This window comes from Colias philodice, chromosome 22 (assembly GCF_061535455.1).
Source record: "Colias philodice isolate Cphi_HAF_F1 chromosome 22, ilColPhil1 Martin Lab GWU primary, whole genome shotgun sequence".
Classification (NCBI taxonomy): domain Eukaryota; kingdom Metazoa; phylum Arthropoda; class Insecta; order Lepidoptera; family Pieridae; genus Colias; species Colias philodice.
Genome location: NC_143107.1, coordinates 8301483 through 8326979, shown reverse-complemented (window position 1 = coordinate 8326979; position 25497 = coordinate 8301483). Strand labels below are relative to the sequence as shown.

Below are 25497 nucleotides of genomic sequence, written 5' to 3'. Positions count from 1 at the left end.
CTTTTATGTCCTGGCCTTTTCTTTTCAAGTAGATGATAAAAATTAAAAACCTTTCCGAATCGATGGTAAATGTTAAAATATGCAATGACGATTCAAAAGTGCTTCTAGAAGAAGTCTAATTGAGTAAATAAATGTTTGAGTTTGAGTCCATCTTGTTAATGTAAGCAAATAATTGTTTAGAAGTAGAACGCGTCATGGTTTTTTGCTTTATTAAGGTAATCATTCATAGATTGAAGAATGGCTTACCATCAGGTGGGGTTGCCGTCAAATGTCTGGGTATCTAATGTAAAAATGGCTTTTTTTCATTGCCACAACGCTTTGTGAACGTTTTTATTAGAATTATAACAAGAAATTTCACGATGTGAATATTTCACTGCAGCTATTTTTCCACTAAATGAGTGTTTTCTGGTTTTAACATATCTTGATGTTATTTTAAAATAACAGCAAGTTTGTTGGGGTTGGCCTTATTTCCATGACTGCTTTTTTAATGTATGTGTGTGTATATATGTGCAAAAACGTGCGTACCTACATCTGTTTGTGGGTGCGTTTGTGTTTGTTACATAAAATCCTGATATTAACAAAGTTAATAATTAATTAATTTAATCAATGTTCTTCACCACCAGGTGGCGCTCCGTCGCCAGCAGGCGCAGGAAGAAAACGAGGCTCGGGAACTGAACCTACTGTATGGAGGACAGCCATCATCAGCGTCACATTTCCCTGAATTGTCTGATGAAGCACCAGGTATGGATACGTTGTGAATAAGCTAATAAAGGAGACAATAATTTGATTTATGAAAGTTGGTTGATGAAATGCAATGAAAGATATTATGTTTGTCAAACCGATGCGGACATAATGTCCGAGTCTTTGCTTTTTGAAGTCGGTAATAAGAAGGTAATATTGTGTAAAGGCAAACGATAAAGGGAGGAGAATTATAATTATTAATATGATATGCATTAACCGATTAAAAAAAAGTTTTCCAAGTACCAATAGTAATAGATACGTACTACAAAAGCTGTTGATAGACCTATGATACGTGTTCGTTCGGAAATACGAATTATTGGCGCTTGAAAAATGTTCGATTTATGTCCGATGTAGGTATATGTCTTATGTATTTTAACTATTTTAAGCATATTATTGTAAAAACGTGCTAATTTACATAGTAGGTATTTAGTTAAACTCAATAAAATACGGAATATTTCCCCAAACTAACATCACTAAAAACTAATTTATTAGATACCTACCATTTTAAAAGAAAAATCAATACGCACCTACTTTAAGAAAAGCGTTAATTAAAGTAAGTAGGTACACATACAAACACACAAACATAATAACATAAAGGATTGAAAACAATTTTATTTCGCCAACTCACTCGGTGGGTGTTGAACGAATACTGTACGGGGTTGTAGTTGTATGGAGAAACGGGAGATTTTAGAAATGGCTGGTTTTAATTTTTTAATGCTTTTTATCAAAGCTATAGCATAACACAAATCGCTTGAATGGCGTATCATAATACGCGTTATTCTTATACTTTAATATTTAAGTCATTGCTACAGCTATCAAATCGATGTGCAGTCGGTATCTAAGTATTAAAAAAATTTAATGCGTTTTTACGGCTTTAAACGTGTTTAATGCATAAAGTAGGTACACGGTTGTTAGACATTCAATGTTCACACCGTGTTAAATACTTAATACAAAGATTTACGAGCTTACAAAAATTTACCTTTTGAGTAGGTACATAAATTCTAAAAATAAGTAACAATACAAAGTTAATAACTATTCATCATTCTTAATAGTTATTTACGCAATTAAAAGTCATTTAATATTTTGTATTCAGTCATAAGGAAGGCGTAAGAATATAGAATATTACACACCATAAATCTGCGTATTTTTTTCTGAACCGATATTGTGTATATTGTGTGTTTCATTTCAAATTAACAGCTCCTGTATTTTCCGGCTCTTTTATATAGAAATTGCTATTTGAATTGTTAGTATTATGACAATGTAAAAGCGCTTAAAAGTTATTTAATAAGTTGTGACATCGAAAATGTGTTATTTTCGTAGATAATACCTCCAACCTCGATGAATAACCCAGAGCAATAACATTTTTTTAATTCAAATCAATACTTGATACTCTTATAATATGTTTCTTAATATGGCTATACGTAGATCAAACATAGATTATAATATGTAAAGAAAGTACAATGTATGGCACGTAATTTTTTTTATCTAAAATTTCATTCTCTATTCAAAAGAAACCTAATTTTATAGTAAAATTACACCAAACGTTTATATAAAAGACGGAATAGCCAACTTCCCGCGACTTGCACCTTTTGAAGTGCGCGACGAACGTGTGATGTTTTTTTATACAGTTTCTAACGAATTTCAGTATTTATTTAATTGCACCTTACTCTTACAAATGTTTATAATTCGCTTTGCGTCATGACTGAAACATCAAACAAGGCGGTTTCACGGAATTATAGTCTTAAACGTGTAGAATATTAGAGCGAGATTAGTTTGAATAACCAACCCTTGCTACTATAACTGTTCAGAATCCGTATGAATATTAAGTGCCTGGTTTTCTTTTAATTAAATGTTTTGAAAGACGTGTATACGTTGACAATGCTTGGCCGCCTTCTCAATGGTTTATTATTAATATTTATTTGTTTTTACAAGATTTACGTGTTTTTCAAATGTTCACTCATAATGGAAAACTACTGGTTAATTAATTTGTAAAGTTTTTATGAGTTTTATGCGTTACAAAGAAGTGTTATGCTTATAATAAACTTAAATTATTTGAATGAAATCTTTAATTCACATCTTTTAATTTAGTTATTGAAAATGATTTTGATGACAGTGAAATAAATAAATGGAATGTTGGACAAAGATATGCATCCTACTTTTATCTCTAAATTAAATGTTAACGGGGTGAATTGGAAGAAAATTTGTATGAAAATCTGCGAGTGATGTCGAAGGAAAGCTTGGTAGTACAAGCTAATCTCTACATTCATGTTATAAAGAGGACGGTGTAGATTTTTGTAAGTTTGTAAAACTGAAAACACTAAATCTTACGCAATTAAGAAAATTATTTCACTTGTAGCCACATTATTCCTGTGTGACATGGACATTTAGACTGTAGACATTTTTCAATTAGATAATAGACATTTATTTTGGATTTTCCGAGTAAAGACGGGGCAAACAGTATAAGATAAAGAAATAAGCAAAATAATAAAATGAAGGGTACAGAAGCAGCAAGTGAATATGCGGTATAATATAAGTACAATATAAGTTAATGACTATTATATTGCCCCTGACGCTCCCCGCATTGTATGGAATAACTTGTGGTGCAAGTTATAAGCAGATAGAGATATTAAAACTGCTACAATTTGATTACCTGATTACATTTTGATAAATTTAAATTCAGTTACAATTATTATAGTTCGAAATCTATCATAATTTTTTTCAGTATAGTTTTCTGCGCCAAAAGTTGTTAAAATATATTCATGACATTATTTTAACTAGTGTTTTCAAATTCTAAATCTGCTCCCAATTCCCAGTCCTGTGAGGTAGGGAAGCAAAAAGCAGTAGGTACCTAACTACAATCTTTTCCTATTCAGACACTTGCGTGTTTGTACTCATTTTCCTAAGCGCTTTAAGCACCACTTGTTATTCAAATAATTTCCCGCTACATCTTATAACTTGTACGCATCACATGACATCACACCCACGCTTATTGCGGCTACAGTAAATATCTGTGTAGAGGCTGTACATTCTTGTGCTCAAGTAATGCAATATGAACAATAAAAGCTCATTTGACGCTCCTTTGAAGTGTGTGCGTATTTATTTGTATCGAGAAGGTTGTGCCTTTTTAAAGTTGATATTTGCTTGCAGTTGTAATGTAAATGGTTTTTCGTCTGTTACATAGAAAAAGATACTACTCATATTCTTTGCTACATAAATATGTTAGTTAATATCTCTAAATTGTATTCAAGTCAAACTCAAAGATAGGAGAGAAGGCTCGATCTTAATTACATTGAAGGGATAAATAAATTTTAAATTACCTTCCTGCGCTATATTCCATATCAAACTTTACACATTTTTCTTTGTCATTTATCAAATAATAGATAGCGCTATAGCGTAGCTATAGTTATGTTTTTAATTTATGTCTGTTCATTGAGACCTGCTACATCAAAAACCTACTACTCTTCAACAAAATACGAAACAAAATCGCTACTATTCATAATAAAACCTCTCGCTTTTGTCACTTGAACCACACATTCCGTCACGTTGCTGCTACACTCGCACATTCCAACACTTGGACCATATTATTACTCATTTTATTTGCTCATCGGGTTCAAAACCATATAAGATACTTATAAGAATGTAAAGGTTTTATATCTAAAGACGTATATTTTATAATTTTATTTTATTTGGTAAATTGGTAGTATGTTGTTATTTCAAATTTGCATAACAAAATATTTATTTTAAAGAAATTTGTATCAAATACCTAAACCAAGTACATACCTATATATATTATAGGTGCTAAGGCTTCTATTCTATAGAAACAAGACCACAGATTAACCACTATACGTATATTTATTTTTAGAAACGTTATTGTTTCGCGATCTATTCTTACAAACTTTTAACCTCCGTAAGAGACGAAATTAAAAAAAAATATTGCGTACCTACACTATAAAATGAAATATAGTAAATGTTTAGTTTCTTATCTTAGCGGTTTAGACTTAAAATTGGTATATAAGGCACCAAAAAGGTACTTATTTTTCTATAAAGTCAGTTTTCCTTTTTAGCCGCGACGCGACGCGACGTTATCAAAAATCACATTTTTTTATCTACCTACATATTAGGTACTATGTATATTACACTAGCGACCCGCCCCGGCTTCGCACGGGTGCAATGCTGATACTAAATACACTACAGAAAAACTGTGAACGTTGTATATAAAAATCATAGCGGCCCGCTCCGGCTTCGACGCACGGGTATAAAATAGATAGCCGGGCGGCCGGCCGGTACCGCCGCAAACGCAACGTCCCGCAATTTTTCAATCTGTAATATCTTCGAAAATATTCACTTAAATCATACGTTGTAAAGGGCCATATAGATCTATAATAAATGAATAATGTATTCAAGGTATTTAATTGGTTAAGGATTATTGCTGTATTGGTTAAAATCGCACCGAAAATTAGCCATTATTTGTCGTAAAAAGTAAATGACAAAAAAAAGTTATTGTGGGTTATCCATAGGAGATAGACATATACCATCGCGGACTTTTCTGTAGACCTTTTCAATGTGTATAATACTTAGTACATTATTTTGATAAAACTCGTAGGGTTTAGCCTGCGTTTGCAATGTAAGCGGAATAAATGTAATTTTTTACGACATCACATCAGAAATCTCAAAAATAACAGTACTTCTCCACTATTTAATGGATGTTATTACACATATAAACCTTCCTCTTGAATCACTCTATCTATTAAAAAAAACCGCATCAAAATCCGTTGCGTAGTTTCAAAGATTTAAGCGTACAAAGGGACATAGGGACATAGGGACATAGGGACAGGGAAAGCGACTTTGTTTTATACTATGTAGTGATAATGACACGGTTGCCATGGAAATGCACGTAAAAGTTAAAACCCATCGAAAAGCCGATTGAACTCTAATTATACATTTGAATAAATGCACTAATTCATTAGTCAATTTGTAGTGAATGGCGAATTGAGATCGAAATCCAAATCGTGGCTCAATTGCGTTTTCAATATCGAAATATGTTTAAATTTACGTTAAATTTTAATGATTTTGATATTAGGGTTCCGTTTGAAGGTTGATATCTTCTAACAAATAGTTTAGGTATACTAGAAGTAATTCGAGAAGTTTCTACAAACGCTCCTCTGTAAAGTTTAGTATACCTACTTTTTTTAAGTTTTTCAAATAGGTTTTAAATTTTATAAAAATCACGATCAAACAGTAGGTAAAAATTAACCCCAGTGCTATTTTTTTACTTATTAAGAATCCGTTTATGAATTGCCCATTTTCTATATTTACATCCAGGAAAAATGTAGCTATATTTAGTTTATTTTTCTTATAAATCAGGGATATTCAACCATGAAGATCGTGTGTATCATTAAATGACACTAAACGTAGAATCCTCTACAAGTGCCCAACGGTTTTCCTTTCCACTTATTTTGATCTTTTCCTTGAGTTGGATATGATGCTGTCTCTCTCACACCCACACATAAGTGTACTTGCATCTCTGTCGTGTGATTTCGATACCATTTATGTTTGAAGCGCTTTGAGCTGGGATGGTAAACCATTTAATATGGATATTATGAAGAAATATTTATTTTAATTTTGGAATAAATATTATAAAACATTGATATTTATGTATTGTTTAATTCTATTACTTACAAGAATTAATTCAATACGTATCAGTAGACGTATGTTTTCAAGATTATACAAACTAGAAATAGTATGACACAGATGCCGTACAAAATCAAATGACCAAATTTACCCCGGCAATTGTCGGAAAATAAAAATAAATAATAAAATTCCGACTTTGTGGACCACCATTTTTGTACGGCATCTAGCTGTGTCACACTATTTCAATACTGATTTAATCCATTATTCCGCAACGCCGTACAAAAATCATCGAGACAAGGGGACAAAATCTCTACCTGTACTTTCGAATTCTCATCTGCACTCAGGTGGACAGCTTACAAGTGACGGCATAGTGCTGAATCTTATTATTTTATGCTCATATATCGTTCTAGATGGGTCACCTGGTGGTTCAAATGACCCATAAATGTGTTGCGTTGCAGTTGTTGTTACAAAATTACAAAAGATAAACATAGAATATTTTTTATAATTAATATCTTACGCATAGCGCACATAATTTGTGATAAACGATATTAAATATAATTTTGTCATATCCATTATACGATACATCCACATTAACTCAAGAACCTTACAAACGCTATAATATTATTGCCACAAGCTCGAGCCAAAGGTTTGTAAAACCCCACTCAAGCTACATCTATCTCTGTCCCGCACGGCACAAGCACATCTTCCATCTCTCGTCCACTCGCGGTCAGTATGGGATGCAACTCGACTCATTGTAAGAGGTTATAATGAACTGCCTGTCCATAGAAAAGGGTTTCCTATTTATTTTTACAGTTTATTGCTAAAGTATTTCATTGAATGGAAACGCTTGAATGCTCTTTCAAATCTTTATAAATGGTTTATATTGGTATTTCGCGTTCGCTTCGCTTCGCTTTTGTTGAAAATTGTGAAGGTAATTTTGTTGTTGCTTGTTTGTGTTGCTAGTTTTTACGAAAAATACGATTAGGGTAAAAGTGTAAATAATAAGTGTTTTTATACGTACCTATGTATGTATTAGATTGTCCGTTGTCGTTTGTCACGTAAGTTTTTTTTGAAGTGAAACTTCTTTATCGGGGTTGGAAAAAAATTTAGTGTAACATTTTTTCGTTACGCGTGTCATTTTTCCGTTACGCGCCATCTTTTTCTTATCCCTACCACGCGTGATTCGACGTATTTCTGTAAAGTTGCATATAGTATTTTTTTTTTAAATAAGGTCATAAAGAAGTTTCACTTCTTACGTGTAGTACTTACTATATTATAATTGAAATTTGAAGTTGAATATGTTACGTAAGTTATTCAGCACTGAAAACGGTTCTTCCGATAAAATAACCAATAAGGATAGTTTCTAAGTAAAAGTTATACTAGAACGAATGTTAAAAAAGTTGTATAAAGTAATGAAATTGCTGAAATTATTTATTTCTTTCTGAAAATCATTGAAATGCCTACTTTATTAGATTCTATTTCATCTGCAAAACATTATTATACCTTGTGTTCATAACAGTGTTTGGGATAGCATCTTAAAAGTGTATAACATTCACGGTTCATTGTTAAATAGTTCATCTCAACTGAAGACACCAAATTATCAACAAATAACCCAATATCTTACCCCAAAAGTATAAATTCTTTATTAAAAATACCAGATGTCCTCAACCTAACGAAATTAATAGCAGTTTATTTGTTAAACTCTATTAATATCGAAATTAACCCTCAACCCCTGGCTATTCAAGTGATTAGCGATACTAACAATACAACCCCGCTTCGCTCGCTACGATTGTTCGCGACACCTATTATTTACGACCATTACCATCATATAAAAACCAACCGTAACTCCACTGGATACGACTCAAAATCCATTGCCACCAAAGTTTCAAATTGCTTGATAGAGTTTTGTCATTCATTACAAAGTTAATTGTATTACCATATTATAAAGTTGAATTTCGAACGCGGTTGGCATTCAAATTTCCTACCACCGAGTTTGGGGGAAAAGCAACGGTTTTGCTTTAGTAATAAGGTTGAAATTTCACGGTTCATAAAGTTTAAACTTTGATATTGGATCGAGTAACTTTAAATCGGCGGGTGGTAACAATAAAACCAATTGTTGGGTGCGTCTATTATTAAAGTTTTCGCGCTAATTCCGACTCTATTTTAATTGATATAGAGGGTAAATTCCTGTTAAATGAAATGTACGCGAAAATTCATTCGATTGAGGAATTAGTATTCCATTGCATTGCAATCATAGTGGTTCAGGGCTGACACCCGAGCGTTATTAATTTGGTTAGTTGATAAATAACTCAATAAAATCAATTATATCGTATCACTGACCGTTTAGGGAGCATAGAATATTAGGAAAGTATTATGTATGATGTTAAAAATATGATCTCCTTTCAAAAACTACATTTGTTATCGATTCGCTAAGTTTTATACTAATTAAATTATTTTGACTCGTGCTTGAGCTTTTTTTTAGCTTTAAAAGCTTCGAGAAAAGTTTTTAAAACTTTTATGCATTAGGAAAAAGTAACCTTCGTACCTACACAAAATATCTTGGACATTTAATCGTTCCTTATATCTTTAACTAGCTGCTCCGCGCGGTTTCACCCCCGTGGCTCCACCCCTGTTGGTCGTAGCGTGATGATATATAGCCTATAACCTTCCTCGATAAATGGGCTATCTAACACCGAAAGAATTTTTCAAATCGGACCAGTAGTTCCCGAGATTAGCGCGTTCAAACAAACAAACAAACAAACAAACTCTTCAGCTTTATAATATTAGTATAGATGAACACAGTAATAATTTTAGATCAAACTAAAAACTTAAACTACTATAATTTAAACCATATTACATCGGCTTCCTTACACTATCACAATCGAAGATCAATTTAAATACATATTAAACGAAGTAGCAGCCCTAGTCAATGAAATTACTTCTGTGTTTAATATGAGGCAGTCGGGATTACAGACACAATGAATGAATGAAGAGGAATTCATTCCATATGTCGGGATGCTTCGTAATGACACTTTATTAATGTTTTATTGGATACTTGCTAAACCATGCAGCCTTGTCTGTTCTCAAAAGGAATATTTTTCATTTGTTTCATTGCTGCTCGGCTCTTATAAAATTACTTGCCCATCATTGATTCGACTTGTTGAAACCGAGTCCAAAAGAGGCGATTACATACAAATATACCAGTGTTGAAAAGATTAAAAAACCATGTCAATCTAAAATAATGTAGCTTTCTATTGGTGAAAGAATTTAGGTAACTGTTGATTTGTTGAAAACATACTTATAGCAATTAATCAATGTACTTGTTAAACTAGGATTAAAACTAAAGATCCTTATCTAAGAATAGAGCCCTATTTATATTTTCTTACATTTTCTTTCGTTATCACGACTTCTAAATGTCAAACAATAACAAAATACAAAAGGGCGTGCCACAAACAAACATCAAGATAGGCAAATTCATTTACTGTAGTTATCAGATGTCAGATAAACAGATTAATTTTAAACAATAGTTTTGTACGGAACGCTAAACCCGCGGTTAAGGGTTACTTGTTGTCAATTTGCATAAAAAATGTATTTTGTAGCCAGTTGGTTAAATCAGTCATTTCATTAAACACCTAGGCTCTTAATGAAACGGCGACCTATGCTAGGTTATTTCACTTGTGTGTTTCAAACTTTCAAGTGTGTTCGTGCACGTACGCTCTTTTACTTTTCGATAAAACCATACACAATCATTTTATTGAGACGAACTTGAATAAAAATTCATGATACCAAATATGAAATAATGCTCTCTTACAATATTACACAAAAAACAAACAAATACTTGCAAATTTAATCAAAGCCACTACTAAGTATTCGATGTATCAGCGTCAGGTATCGTCTAATGAAAAAAAGAGAAAAATAAATAAAAACAAATAAAATTTCGCGAAGCCAGCGGTGTAGGGTTACAATCTATTGCATCCCGCAAGGAGAGGGATGCTATCCCGACTGTGAAAAGGAGGGTAGTGTTTTACGTGGGAATGTATGATATTCTGTTGAGGTCGTATTTTTGTATAATTTTAATTTTATTTCTTGCCTTCTTTGCATATATTATAATATGTATGTTCATAGCGAAAATAAATTACCTACGTCCTACACGAAAACATCTTTATTACATTTTTCACAATTTAAAAACAAATGCGAAATACCTACTTCAATAATCCCTTACAAATTAAGACGTAGAAAACGAATGTTAATAGATTAACCCATTTCTAATGATTAATTGTTGTTTATAAATGAAATATTCACACTAAACCAATAATATTAAGTAAAAAACGATACAGGGAAAAATCCCAATATAAAAGAGTACTCAGGTGGTTGTGATACCGCTCTTGATATCAAATTAAACTGATATCCTTTTCAATTATTTTTAAGACGTTCTTAGATAGTCGCGAGCTAAAAGCGTTGGGCCAACCCTAACCCTAAATTAAACATTAACAAACAATATTCAACCTCATCACATAGACATAGAATACATTTTTAAATAACACATTTTCACATCGCAATCTAAAGCGATTTTGTATCATATTACCTTCAGATAAGGTTCGAAATTGAATGCTAAATGTTCAGCTCTTATCATTTATTTTTAAATTTCGTCTATAATCGTTGGTCATCACAATAAAGTTTTTATAACTTGTTGAGTTTTCCCTCCGTAATTCTATACATTTTTTTCCGCTGAGTATCAATTATTATGTTACGAGTGGTCTTGTGTACAAATATTTATCTATTGGTAATGCCCATAGAAATCTAAATAACAAGACACATAGAAGTGCTATTATGTCATAATTAGTATGAAAACCACTGTCGCCAAAATCCACACATTTAAAACGATATCTAGACAGTTCACACAAGTAAACTATGCCTTTTATTGGACAGCTTCATTTTAATGAAAACTAACATAAATAATAAATTTCGCATTTTAATATGTACCCTAAATCACGACTTTACGGTTTATTTTAGTATAACATCCCTAGGTACGTAAGATGTTTTGTTTCCTTTTGCTTAGAAACTTCAAATACGAAAAAGTTCGGCTACTCGACAACAAAGGGCGTTAATTTTTGATAGATATAACTTTTAACCTCAACGCATAGAAATAAGGTTGAAATTTCATTAACGTTCATTCAACGCTTTAGTGATGTAAGACTTCATCAGCCTTGTTATCGATAGTTAAGTGATAGTTAACAAGTAAGAAATATATAGTTGTTGATTTTAATACAGTGGTAGGCTCATCTCGTGGGCCCACGGCAGACTGTAGGTACATATGTGGCTAACACACGATATTTTAGTGTATGTATTTTATCATACGTATATATTACACACAACATGTATTTAAATATTTTATTTCATATTTATATTCGTATTTAATTATAACACTAAACATTCATTACACAAAACACAAAAAATACAGACATGCATTACACTCATACAAAATAATTATAATATTTATTATTTTATGACGGAGTCGCGGTATTCGCGTAGTATGCGTGCCGCGACGAAATTATCACGGTCCCAGCGGGTAGATCGGAATATTTCTTCAAGTTTCTTCACAATTGTAAAATTAACAGTTCGATCTTAGTTACCGAATGCGCATCTAGTCAGTGTCTTTTTGTTCTTGTATTTTCATGCCCAAAGTGTTGCTTGTATCTGATAATTGTCTCTCTCCTTCTGTGCGGAGATAATAAACGTTAAAACTGTGAGTGTGTGGTTATTTGTGCATCACCCAAAGGTACTGTACCTAGTGTAATTAATATCCATTATCACGCACCCCACAAATTGGTGACCCCTCTGAACACTATATATATAAAAACTATGTCCAGTGCAAGTGATTCCGAAAACGCTGATCGAGTTAATACTCAAGCGCGAAGGTGCGTCAAAATGGCGGAACGACCGTTGCACGTGTCGCCCGCCCAGCAACCATCTGTTAATTTACGGATCCCACCTTTTTGGCCTGAAAAGCCTGCAATATGGTTTGCACAAGTTGAAGGGCAATTCGCTATAATGAACATAACTGACAATACTACCAAGTTTTATCACATTCTGGCCATATTAGATCGACAGTATGCGGTCGAGGTCGAAGACATCCTTACCGGCCCTGCTGATTATATTAAATTAAAATCGGAATTAATAAAAAGATTATCCGTGTCTAGAGATAATAAAGTGAAACAGCTGTTGATGCACGAGCAGCTGGGATTACGCAAGCCGTCACAATTCCTGCGGCATTTGCAGCATCTAGCTGGTCCCGAAATTCCAGAAGATTTCTTAAAGACAATCTGGACCAGCCGATTACCTGCTGGATTGCAGCCGATCGTTGCGTCACAACCTACGCTGTCCCAGGACGCCCTGGCTGAGCTGGCTGACCGCGTGTACGAGATCGCGGCTCCCACTACTCATGTTGCAGCGACTTCTTCATCGTCATCTTCGGCAATGGACGACTTGGCACGCCAGGTGGTGGAGCTGACGCGCCAGGCGAGCGCGCTATCCACCCAAGTAAGCAGTTCCCGACCCGGTCCCCGTGTGCGCAGAGATCCCTCTCCCCATCGTCGTCAACGGTCTTCTTCTCGACGGTCCCACTCTAATTACCGGCGTTACCCTATCTGCTGGTATCATAATAAACATGGCACAAAGGCTAACAGATGCATTAAGCCATGCGACTTCAAGGCATCGCACGACACGAAACGCGTACGACACTCAGTGATGGCGACTAACGCCTGCCCCATTTCCCCCGGTCGTCTTTTCATTACGGACCCCACTCTTAATGTTGAATATCTAATAGATACTGGTAGTGATATTTGTGTTTTCCCTATAACCGCTGTGTCTGAAAAAAGATGTAAAACTAATTACCAACTGTGTGCTGCCAATGGTTCCGTCATCGATACTTACGGTTACATTCAATTAAACCTTAACTTAGGCTTACGTCGCGTATTTCCATGGCGTTTTGTTGTAGCTGACGTCACTAAAGCTATTATTGGTGTAGATTTTCTTTCACACTACCAAATTATTGTTGACGTAAGTAAAAAACAATTGATCGATGGCTTAACCAATGTCAGCAGCTCAGCAATAAATTGTAATATGATTAATTGTAATATTTCTAGTGTTAAGGTTGTAACTGGTGGTGATAGTAATTATCATAAAATTTTAGCGCAATACCCAGAACTAACACGCCCCGCTGGTACTCCAGGTATTGTCAAACACAACACTACACACCACATTCGCACAACTCCTGGCCCTCCTGTCTCCTGTTCTCCTAGGCGTTTGGCTCCTGACAAACTCAAAATAGCAAAGCAGGAATTCGAGGCTATGATAGCTAACGGGACAGCCCGTCCATCTGACAGCCCGTGGTCGTCTCCGCTTCACCTCGCATCGAAGAAGGACAATGGATGGCGTCCATGCGGTGACTACAGACTGCTCAACGCAAGAACGATACCAGATAAGTATCCAATCAGGCACATACAGGACTTCTCACACTGTCTGTCTGGTTGTACTATCTTCTCTGTCATAGATTTAGTTAAGGCCTACAACCAGATTCCTGTTTTTGAAGGCGATATCCCGAAGACAGCAATCACCACACCCTTCGGTTTGTACGAATTTCCATTTATGACCTTCGGACTTCGCAACGCAGGTCAAACTTTTCAGAGATTTGTCGATGAATTGACGCGAGGCCTAGATTTCTGTTATCCTTATCTTGATGACTTCCTGATATTCAGCAGATCAGCACAAGAGCACGAAGACCACCTGCGCCAACTCTTTACCCGTATGAGAGATTATGGTGTTCTTATTAACACAGCCAAGTGTGTCTTCGGCGCTCCTGAGGTAACATTTCTAGGCTACGAAATCTCTGAAAAGGGAACCAAACCTTTGGACAGCAAGGTGCAAGCCATCGCCGATTTTCCTGTCCCAAGAACTGTTCGAGAGCTTCGAAGATTCTTGGGCATGGTTAATTTTTATCGACGTTTCTTGCCCAATGCTGCCCAAATTCAAGCACCTTTAAACGCCTTGCTTGTAGGTTCCGTCAAAGGTTCTCATCCCGTGGTCATAGAAGGGAATTCGCTGCAGTCATTCCAAGACTGCAAGAAAAGCCTTTGCGAAGCAGCCCTGCTCGCTCATCCTGCCAGTGAAGCTAAATTAGGACTCGTCACTGACGCTTCAGATACAGCGATAGGTGGAGTCCTACAACAGCTGGTGGACGATGATTGGCAGCCGCTCGCATTCTTCTCGCGCAAGTTGAGCCCGTCACAGGTAAAATACTCACCATGCGATCGAGAGCTCCTTGCCATCTACGAGAGCATAAGGTACTTCCGACACATGCTGGAGGCTAATCATTTTACGATCTATACTGACCACAAGCCGTTATGTTACGCTTTCCACGAGAGGAAAAGTAACTGCACGCCGCGTCAGTATAGACACCTCGACTTTATCTCGCAGTTCACAACCGACATACAGCATATATCAGGTGCAAATAATGTCGTCGCCGATACTTTATCGCGCGTATGTGAACTGCAGAGGCCGGTCGATCTAGAAGAGATGGCAAGGTTGCAAGCTACAGATCCTGAGCTCACTGCGCATCTCACAGGTGAATCATCTCTTCGCCTAAAACGGATGAATTTACCTGGAAGTCGCACTCAACTGTACTGCGACGTCAGTACACCGACTCCCAGACCTTTCGTCCCTACACAACTGCGTCAGCAGGTTTTCAATTGTCTGCACTCATTGAGTCACCCAGGCGCAAATTCATCAGCCAAGCTCGTTGCACAGAGGTTTGTCTGGCCCTTAATGCGGAAGGACTGCCGCGAATGGTCTAAGGCATGTTTGACCTGTCAGCGCTCGAAGGTAAACAGGCATGTCGCGTCACCTATTGGTACGCTCGCTTTACCTTCAGCGCGATTCAAACATGTCCATATAGACCTAATCGGCCCTTTACCACCTTGCGGTGATTATCGGTATTGCTTAACAGCCGTCGATCGCTTCACGCGATGGCCGGAAGCTGTACCACTTACCGACATCACCGCAGAAACTGTCGCGAAAGCTTTTGTGTCCTGCTGGGTAGCCCGTTATGGTTGTCCAACCGACGTCGTTACCGACCGCGGTGCACAATTTCAATCGGCCCTATTCCAGCAGCTCGCTAAGTCTATCGGTTTCGATCACCGTAAGACAACCGCATATCACCCGCAGTGCAACGGCTTGGTGGAGCGCTCCCACAGACAATTGAAAGCTGCAATTACCTGTCACGCTGACGCAAATTGGGTAGAAACACTACCTCTCGTGCTTCTCGGCATAAGAAGTGCTGTGAAAGAGGATCTGCACTCCTCCTCAGCCGAGCTGGTTTTCGGTGAACCACTTCGCCTACCAGGTGAATTTTTTGGTCACGACACTTCGTCTTATACTACCGATATCACCGACTTATCAGCTCGGTTGACAAATTTCGCCAGGAATATTCGCCCAGTACCGACTCAACACCATGGTAAGAAAAACATATTCATCTACAAAGATTTAGCCTCATGTGGTCACGTATTCCTTAGGGAAGACGCACTGCGCGGCTCTTTACAACCCGCATACACAGGGCCACATGAGGTCATTTCAAGAGATCACAAATTTTTCAAAATTAAATTAAAAGGAAAGTCAACGACAGTTAGCATCGACCGCCTGAAGCCAGCCTATTTACTGTCGTCTTCTCCCGAAATCCTTCCTTCTCCCGCTCTTCCACCTCCCGATCCTCCCCTACCTCTTCCCAGTGCTCCCGTGGCATATACCACTCGCTCTGGGAGGAGAGTTCACTTTCCAGACTTTTATCGCCCTTAACCCGGTCTCTGGAGGGGAGTGATGTGGCTAACACACGATATTTTAGTGTATGTATTTTATCATACGTATATATTACACACAACATGTATTTAAATATTTTATTTCATATTTATATTCGTATTTAATTATAACACTAAACATTCATTACACAAAACACAAAAAATACAGACATGCATTACACTCATACAAAATAATTATAATATTTATTATTTTATGACGGAGTCGCGGTATTCGCGTAGTATGCGTGCCGCGACGAAATTATCACGGTCCCAGCGGGTAGATCGGAATATTTCTTCAAGTTTCTTCACAATTGTAAAATTAACAGTTCGATCTTAGTTACCGAATGCGCATCTAGTCAGTGTCTTTTTGTTCTTGTATTTTCATGCCCAAAGTGTTGCTTGTATCTGATAATTGTCTCTCTCCTTCTGTGCGGAGATAATAAACGTTAAAACTGTGAGTGTGTGGTTATTTGTGCATCACCCAAAGGTACTGTACCTAGTGTAATTAATATCCATTATCACGCACCCCACACATATAGGTATAAGAAATAAAAACATGTTATGTACTTAAATATTTATTTATCTATATATACAAACTAGTATATACAAATAATAAAACAGTGTCTGTACATTATATATTAAAAAAAATGGAGGGGGTTTAGAAACTGAGAGTTTAAATTTGAAAATCTCGAACACCTGATGCAGAACCGCGCCAGACCACCAAAAATTATAAGAGTTATAACAATTACTTAATGTACGTCTTTTTGTTGTGACATTGAAATCATCTTGTTTGAAATGTTTTTAACATATCCTACTATAGCCTGTAGGGAACCAATTTCTTTTCCCAGTCGCGGATATCCATTCGTCCTTAATGTCAGGACGGCGTTGTGGAAATCTACAAAGAATATATTTAACATAAAATAGTTTTGTCAACCTAAGCGAAGAATGTCCTTTATTGTATATTTAATTAATGTGATTCTGTATCGACAGTAAAATTGTCCGAAAATGATTGTATCGATGTACTTAGTTTAAAAAGTTATATATCAGTTATAAAAATAAAATAGAATTCAAATTAAAATATAATCCAATTATTCCATCAGTCGTCATATTACGCAAAAAAACATCGTATTACGATATCGAAAAATTTTAACACATCACATCACTAGCTTGCGACTATTTACTCTTTATCGTTAACAATGCAGTACATTGCTTCTTGTAATTGTCATTTGATAACATCTGGCCGTTATAACAACCGACCTGTCAGATGTTGACAATAGTAAAAGGCAATGTATAGCTAAACGTGATGAGAGGAACGGTTGACTGTGTCATTCGTATTGCTTGTAAATATTGTTTAATTTTAAGGAAAAACGGCAATATTTATAAACAAAAATACTTGCCGGTGAAATGTTATTCCTTTATTAGTATAATTACAATTTATGGAAGAATTTCCGCACTGGGAAATGCTGCAACACACCATGTTTACTCACGCACGTGTCAGAAACAACTGAACAAGCGACCACCAAGCGACGAACAGACTTGTGGAATGGTAACCACCTGAGCGGCGACAATGTCACGCGCGCTTACGACTTCTAGTGTCTTGTTATTTAGATTTCTATGGTAATGCCCTTGTAATTTTGAATGGGGTTTTATATTGAACACTTTTTATTTTTGTTAAAAAATGCTACTGCTTTTTTTCTTTAATTTTATGTGAAGAAAATATTTTATTTTTAATATGGAGTAAGTCTTATTTCTTTATTTAGAGATTTATTACATGAAAAATACCATATTTATTATCTACCTACTTAGTATCTTGTTCAGTAACAAATTTTCGAGAAAATTTATGCTATTTGTAATCGATGTTCCTAAAACGATGGAAGGTTCTCAAATCTCAATTCGTAGCGTATTATTTTGAATCAGTATTATCAGATAAATAATTGTTTATTATTACCACAATCATAACAAAAATGTAAATAACTAAAATATTGGAACAACAAAGAGGGGTCGGCTACAAAATAAACAACAACAAAAGCCTCAAAGTATAATGTGCCAACTTTTTATAACTTTATTACAAAAGTTTCCGGCTCCCCCTGCAAATGACCCTTAATTATTTGATCACGACCATAGCCACTGGCTAATTGGTGTTTTTTTTTTTTTTGAATACAAATAAATACTTAGGGTGAAAGAGTTATTGATTGCGAATTAATGTCTTTTAAATTTGATATGTTTGGTATTTGATGCATAATTTATAGAGTCACGCATATGCCTTAGGTACGTCAAACGTACAAGCTTTGTAAAAACGTTTTAAACAAATCACTAGTTATTTCTCTTCGTCTGTCATCGAGTGTATTTCGTAAAATTGTAAATGTAAATACATACATTAAATATTACAAATTAAACACACGTCCTAACTCCTAATAACTAACACACCCCTTAACAAAAAGTATATGATATATCTATATAAACATTTTTCACTATGAACTATTGAAAATTTAAAATTTTCCTTATTAAACATCTTTATTAAAGCATCAAACACTACCAACACGGTACAGTCGCATGCAAATGTCATTCGTATATTGTATAAATGGACACGCCGCGCGTCGCCGCCAGATGGCGCGTAAATCGACGAACAATGGCCGACGCGTATTGTCGTGTGATTTAGTAGTGTGTAGCTGGTTAACATGTAATGTACCTTTATGATTTTGCGTTTGATGGTTGTGGGTTGGTAATTTTTCGTGGGAAGGAATTTGCATGGATTTTATGGATGGATTAACGCTTCAGGTGTATGACATCGAAGATTTTTTCCTTGCAAAACTATCACATAAATGAAGAATCATATAGAATCTGCATATAAGGGTTAAAACACTTCTCCCAGCTTAAGTTACATTTAAATTTGAATGAATATATTTATTTTTCTTTATCACACCAAAATTGCTGAATCAATTTGGATTCAAGTCATCATAATTTCTGAAAAAAATAAAAGAAACAAAATACAAGCGAATGTAACCATCAAAGCTAGCATTTTAATAAAATACACAGCATCTTGACTCCCTTAACTGTTAGTAAAATCCTCCACTCGTCCACCCTTCCCTATTATCGCTTATTGATGTACCTTCGTCACTTTGAGACTTTATTTATATCGTTTAATATCAGGTATTGGGTTACTGTTTAAGTTTTTAACTGTTTTATGAAAGAATAAGTGGTAGGTATATAAAGAGAGCTATTGCTTTAGGTATAGTAATTTCAGATGTGTGCTTACGAGTTACGATAATCATTAATCACCGATAATCAAGAAAAAATTTCAGCATACAGTTTTATAAAATAATGCCGTTCCAGTTATTTCAATTTCAATGTAATATATGATTGCAGTCTTATTTCGCATGATTATAAGGCTGCAATCTGCACCTACCAGGCAACAGAAGTGTTGCAAATGGCTTTCTTTTATTACAACACTTAGGCTTTATTTCAGTCCATGTTACTTGTTGATAAAATATCTGATAGTCGCAATAATTGTGAAAATCGCGAAGGCAGTTTACTATAACAGACATAACGATGAATACTTAAAAATATTAGTGCAAATAAGGACTGTCGGTCATTCAGAATAAAACATTTTGATAGACAAAAGCAAAGTTTAAAAAACAAATTCCACATAACTCTGAATGGAAATACGTTCGCATAAGAAATACATTCAAACAGATATATAATAGCACAATCAAATAAATATAATTCAATCGAGTATCATTGAATTGATTACAATAAAGCTCACAATACACCCACGTTCAAACAGTAAATACGGCCGCTACATGAACAATACATCAAAAATATCATATACCCTCATTTACAAGCAGATGTCTCTATTAAACGCAATTCAATACGGAACCATGGGGATACAACCCTCCCTCTCGCACGCATGCAGGTCCCTACTTCTCTCTCTTTCACTATAATGAGGATCAAAAAGGCCAGAATTTTTATAAGTGTGTTTGTATTGAATGCATAATAGTGTATTATTTTAATGAAATTCAGTATGTTTTGTGGAGCGGGCTTTTATTACTTTTTGTTGGTTCTTTGTGTTTAATCATAAGTTTGTTCATTTTATATTTAGTTTTGTTGTAAGTTGATTTAATCTATGCGTTGTGGCCTGTGGGATGTTTTTTGAACTTTGGACTTCATATTAATTAAAAAGAGACTAGCTAAATTCTTATAAGACTCTGTCGTTCATTGGATATCTAATAGGCTGACTACCTAAAAGTTTTACTTGCAGTAAATAATTTCATTCCAACGATAAATTAATATCTACTTTTTTTATAATACATATAATATATTATGTTTAAGTTTAATCATACATAAAAATAATTCCCATGTAATAATTTGAAAATTGAAGCAAAACAGAACCTGTCCTATCACTCATTAAAAACAAAAAAAAAAGCATCTGACCGTACATGCGCAAAACAAATTCCAACACCGAACAGCACTCGACAAAATAAAACCTCAAAAAACCCGTATCGAAAACAATTTCGTTAAAAATAAGAAACAAAAAATGTGCTTTCACGAGACCCAAGCACATATTGAGTCGAACTACTCGCACGATCAAATTGTAATCGAATTCATTTGAACTGTAGGGCCTTCCTCCCCCGCTCGCTTTCCCCACCGCCGGCCCTTGATCCTTAAAAAAACAATAAAGATCGACCATTAAATTCGCACACGTCAGTGAAAACGAGGCGGTTTCTAATTGCACGGAACACAATGACTCAACGCAACTGAACAACTCCGCGTATAAATTGTTTCCATTGTATTTTTAAACACATTAAAATTAAATAGGAGTGTGTTTACTAACCGCTTTATATTGGATTTCCATTTTAACGACAGCGCACTCATTGTTTGTGTGTTTTTTTAGCTTTAACGTGTACTTTGGCTTTTGTTTACTAATTGTAGGTAATCAGTTTGTGGTCGCATAACGCATTTTCTGGACTAAAATACGGTGAATCATAAATAATTTTTAAAGTTATAAAAAAGCTTTAGAATTATATGCAATAAGTTCGTTGATAATTGTTATTGATAACTGAGTCGAGTTTTTCATTTCTTTCTATTTTCTTACAAGTGCATATTTCTATTATTTTCATTTGACAACCCAGAGTTTATTTCCATCTAGCAAATTATGCTCACAATACTTTCAATTATGCTGTTGTAATCGTGAAAAGATTCCACTAAACTTATTTGCATTATAATTTAGTTATTTAAATAACGTTTCTTCCACGAAATTCAAGTAGGCTAGTACCTCAATAATCTAACAAGCGTAACACTCGTCGATGTGCGAGAATCATTGAAAATTATCAAATTTCAATCGTCGCAAATGTTTGCGCCACAACCACTCAACGCTCAAGCTTTGTTTTTATTGATTCCTGCGCTTTTATACGCGACTGTACCTTCAGTTTATTTTGTGATACAAGGAAAATGTTTCAAAAAGACATGATTTTGTTTCGTTAGTGTTTTGTTAAATTGTCCGTCTGTTTAAATATTTAAGATGAATTTTAATGTTATTTATACAAAACCAGTTTTTGGAGTCTTTAAGTAAGATTTGCGTTAAAATTAATGAGTGGAATGTGTAATCTATTGTGCAATGGAGTTTTTAGCAAAATATTTTATTCAAATGAATCTACGAAACACAATTTTTATTATATAAAAACTACGAAGCCAGTTTAACTTATTTTCTTTGTCCACAGTTCAGAAACGAGCTCGCATCACCGAAGTGTGTTCCAGCCCATCACCACCAGACATTCAGGAATCGAAGACACCAGTCCAGTCGCCGCCTCTCTCCACACCACCCCCCAGATCCCCATCAGACCACGAACTAAACGTAGAAGAAGAATTAGACCATTCTGAATCATCGCTCACACCAGAAAACTTATCCCTTAAAGAACAGAGACAAGATGACGTCAAGAAAGAAGAAGATGACAAATGGGAGAACCCAAATTACAAATACAGACGCGGGAAACCAGAAACCCATATGCCTGAACCTCTGGAAGATTCTACGCCGTTCCAGAAGTCGCCAGTCGACGTGCTCCTAAAGGTATTTCCACGGCGCAGTCGCCAGGAAATAGAAGCGATTCTGGCTAGGTGTAAAGGTGACGTGGTAGCTGCTATGGAAATGATGGTGAATGGTCCTGAATCCTCGTATAATTTAACCCCTGAGTCTCCGTACATGCAGAGCTATCAGTCAAAGTCAGCCTTCTCCCCGCTGTCAAATCAGAGTTTTAAGTTTTCGCCGTCAAGAAGATTTCTGACACCTCCGTACAGTGGGACAGGGTATTTGCCCACTGTGATCCGACCACCTCCGGAGTACTTATCCTCGTTTCTGCCACCTTCTGAGCTAATGTATGGCCGTCAGCTGCAAGTGCCATCACCTGGAACATCACCAACCTCAGATAATACGAATAATGAAGGGTTTTCAGATTAGGGATCGAGATGGACGGTGTTGTAATGCACTCTTGTCCAGAATTTACATGAAATCTTCAAATTTATTGTGAGATGTATCATGAATAGATAGAAGAATTGAAAACACTGCGCGAAAACGTAAAGCTTAAAATTATTGTAAAGACTTTTGTCTGTTGCTGGAAGAAAAAAAAATGTGTGCGTGTACTAGTGTACACACGTAAGAAGTGAAACTTCTTTATGACCTTATTTTTCAAAAAATAATTTACTATATGCAACTTTACAGAAATACGTCGAATCACGCGTGGTAGGGATAAGAAAAAGATGGCGCGTAACGGAAAAATGTCACGCGTAACGAAAAATGTTACACTAAATTTTTTTCCAACCCCGATAAAGAAGTTTCACTTCAAAATCTTTTGTTAATAGATTCAGTCTATTATTATGGAAACTGTGTACCTACTTTTGTTTTTCAAGGTATGTAAGCCGCTAGTTCTAAGAATACAGGTTGCAACATTTGACCATTTTTGTATGGACACAATTTTATTTCCATTACGAACTTTTTGTCTCACTGTACCTGTCCATTTATTACAAGATAGCGTGTAGATAAACGGTAATTTCAATCGATTCTTTCGAAATTAAAATATTTTTAATAGGATTTAGCATTATTGGTAGCTACCATGACTAGTACTTTTAAATGTAAATAAAATTAACTAGTAGGTAATCGATAAAATGTATACGATAACTATGGAAATATTAGAATTAAAGACGATTTGATGAAATGCATTGTGTACTTAACTGTTCTAGTTGGATAATAATAAATCTTAATGGACAGTCTTGAAAGAAAATAAAAACGCTTCGCTTTGTTCAGTTGCTTAGGTACGTGAATAAATATAATAAGTGAGATACATAAATACGTACATACATTCGCATTTTTGATGGAATAAATTTTACGTCAAACGTAGTGTAAATGTAACATACTTACTTAATAGTTCGAGAAAATCAGTAAAATTAGCGGAAATAAATAGTTTAGCCCTAATGGTCCATTTTCGGCTTAACTTTCTCGGGCGATATGCGCAAGTCATACATAATTGAATATTCTATGAATTAAATACTCAATATCTAGTATATTGCGATTATTTTAAGTGAAATAGAAAATAATTTGGAAAATCCAAAAGTGCACGCCTCATAATTTTTTTTTAATAAATATTTATTAATTCTTCGTATAGACTGCGATGACTGATGAAAAAAACCACACTCATATAATGACCGACTGACTTACTTCAACATGAACTCGCTCGAAGATCGAAGAGACATTATTGATCTACTTTTCGTCTCTAAACTTTTTAATAATAAAATTAACTGTCCCCAATTACTAGCAAGATTCAACATTCGTGTACCGGCTAGATATCCCCGCTTTAAAATAACCCCCTTAGCTCCTCCACTCCGCAAATCCGTTTCCGGGGCCAACTCCCCACTACCCAGACTATCAAAAATTATCAATAAATACAGTGATAAAATCGACATCTTCTTCCATACACCCAACAAGCTCCGTTCTATAGTGAAGGATATACAAAAATTGAAACCTTAAATTGTTGTCATCATCTATCATCTGTTAATCAAAAATTCTTATTCTTTTAATAATAAAAATAATTTTGTATTATACTCTTAAGAATAGCTCTGTATAATTGGCGCATGCTGTGTTGACCTCTAATTATTTGTTACTTTATCGCAAGAACTATATGTTATATAATAATTATTATATTAAGGAATCATTGTAAACAAATGTTGGTTGACCAAATTAATAAATAAATAAATAAATAAATGACCATCCACGGGTCTATGCGTGCGTGTACAGGTCGCATAGTGGTGATGCTGAAACCGATCGGCTTATGGAGCACCTTCAAATCACAGCCGACGCAGTACTCGAACAGATCCCCTCTGCTGAAATTATCGTCTTAGGCGATTTCAATGCCCACCATACTCAATGGTTGGGGTCACGACTTACTGACCATGCGGGGAGATCTGTTTACGACTTTGCATTGGCTAATGGTCTAAGACAACTGGTGACTTCGATCACGAGGCTGCCTGATGTCGTGGACCATACCCCTTCCATGTTAGACCTCCTGCTCACCTCCCATCCAAATAACTATCAGGTCAATACTGATGCCCCTTTAGGCACATCAGACCATTGCCTGGTCCGCAGTGTGGTGCCAATCTTGCGCTCAAGGCGGCCCCGATCTGGTGGCTGCCGTCGCGTTTGGCACTACAGAGCGGCTGATTGAGATGGAATGCGGGAGTTCTTTTCATCCTATCCCTGGAGGCAAGTTTGTTTTGCACACGATCCTAGTGCTTATGCTGACTCTGTCGCGGATGTGGTTCTGCAGGGAATGGAACTTTTCATACCGAGTTCTGTAGTACCCATCGGCGGCAAGTCTCAGCCCTGGTACGGTCATCTTTGCAAAGAGGCATTTCGCCATAAGCAAGAATGTTTCCGTAACTGGGCAGATGCATTATTAAAACAGGATCCGAATGCCAGTGCTCTTAAAAAACAATATAACTTTGCCTCCAGGCAGTACAAAAGGAAAATGAGCATAGCAAAGTCCGAGTTTATACGCGATATTGGCAAAAAACTGACACGTTTCCCATCTGGTAGCCGAGATTTCTGGTCGCTCGCTAAAGCCATCCAAGGAAACTTTTGTCAGCCGACGTTCCCACCCTTGCGCCGGGAAGATGATACCTTAGCCCACTCGCCCAAAGAGAAAGCCGATTTATTGGGCGCTCTCTTTGCGTCCAATTCCACCTTGGACGACAGGGGAAAGGTACCGCCTACTATCTCGCGGTGCCAGTACTT

At 35.8% G+C, this 25497-nt stretch overlaps 1 protein-coding gene across 1 annotated transcript in view; it reads left to right on the top strand.

Annotated features, from left to right (window-relative positions):
- The window catches only part of dmrt99B (doublesex-Mab related 99B), a 30565-nt gene extending 6804 nt beyond the window's left edge, over window positions 1–23761 (top strand). Inside the window, exons 3-4 of the mRNA XM_089709600.1 lie at window positions 624–741; window positions 21938–23761. Of these exons, the coding sequence (XP_089565726.1) occupies window positions 624–741; window positions 21938–22671 (852 nt within the window). The 3' untranslated portion in view covers window positions 22672–23761. The remainder of the gene's footprint in view (window positions 1–623; window positions 742–21937) is intronic.
- Window positions 23762–25497: the final 1736 nt, after the last annotated feature.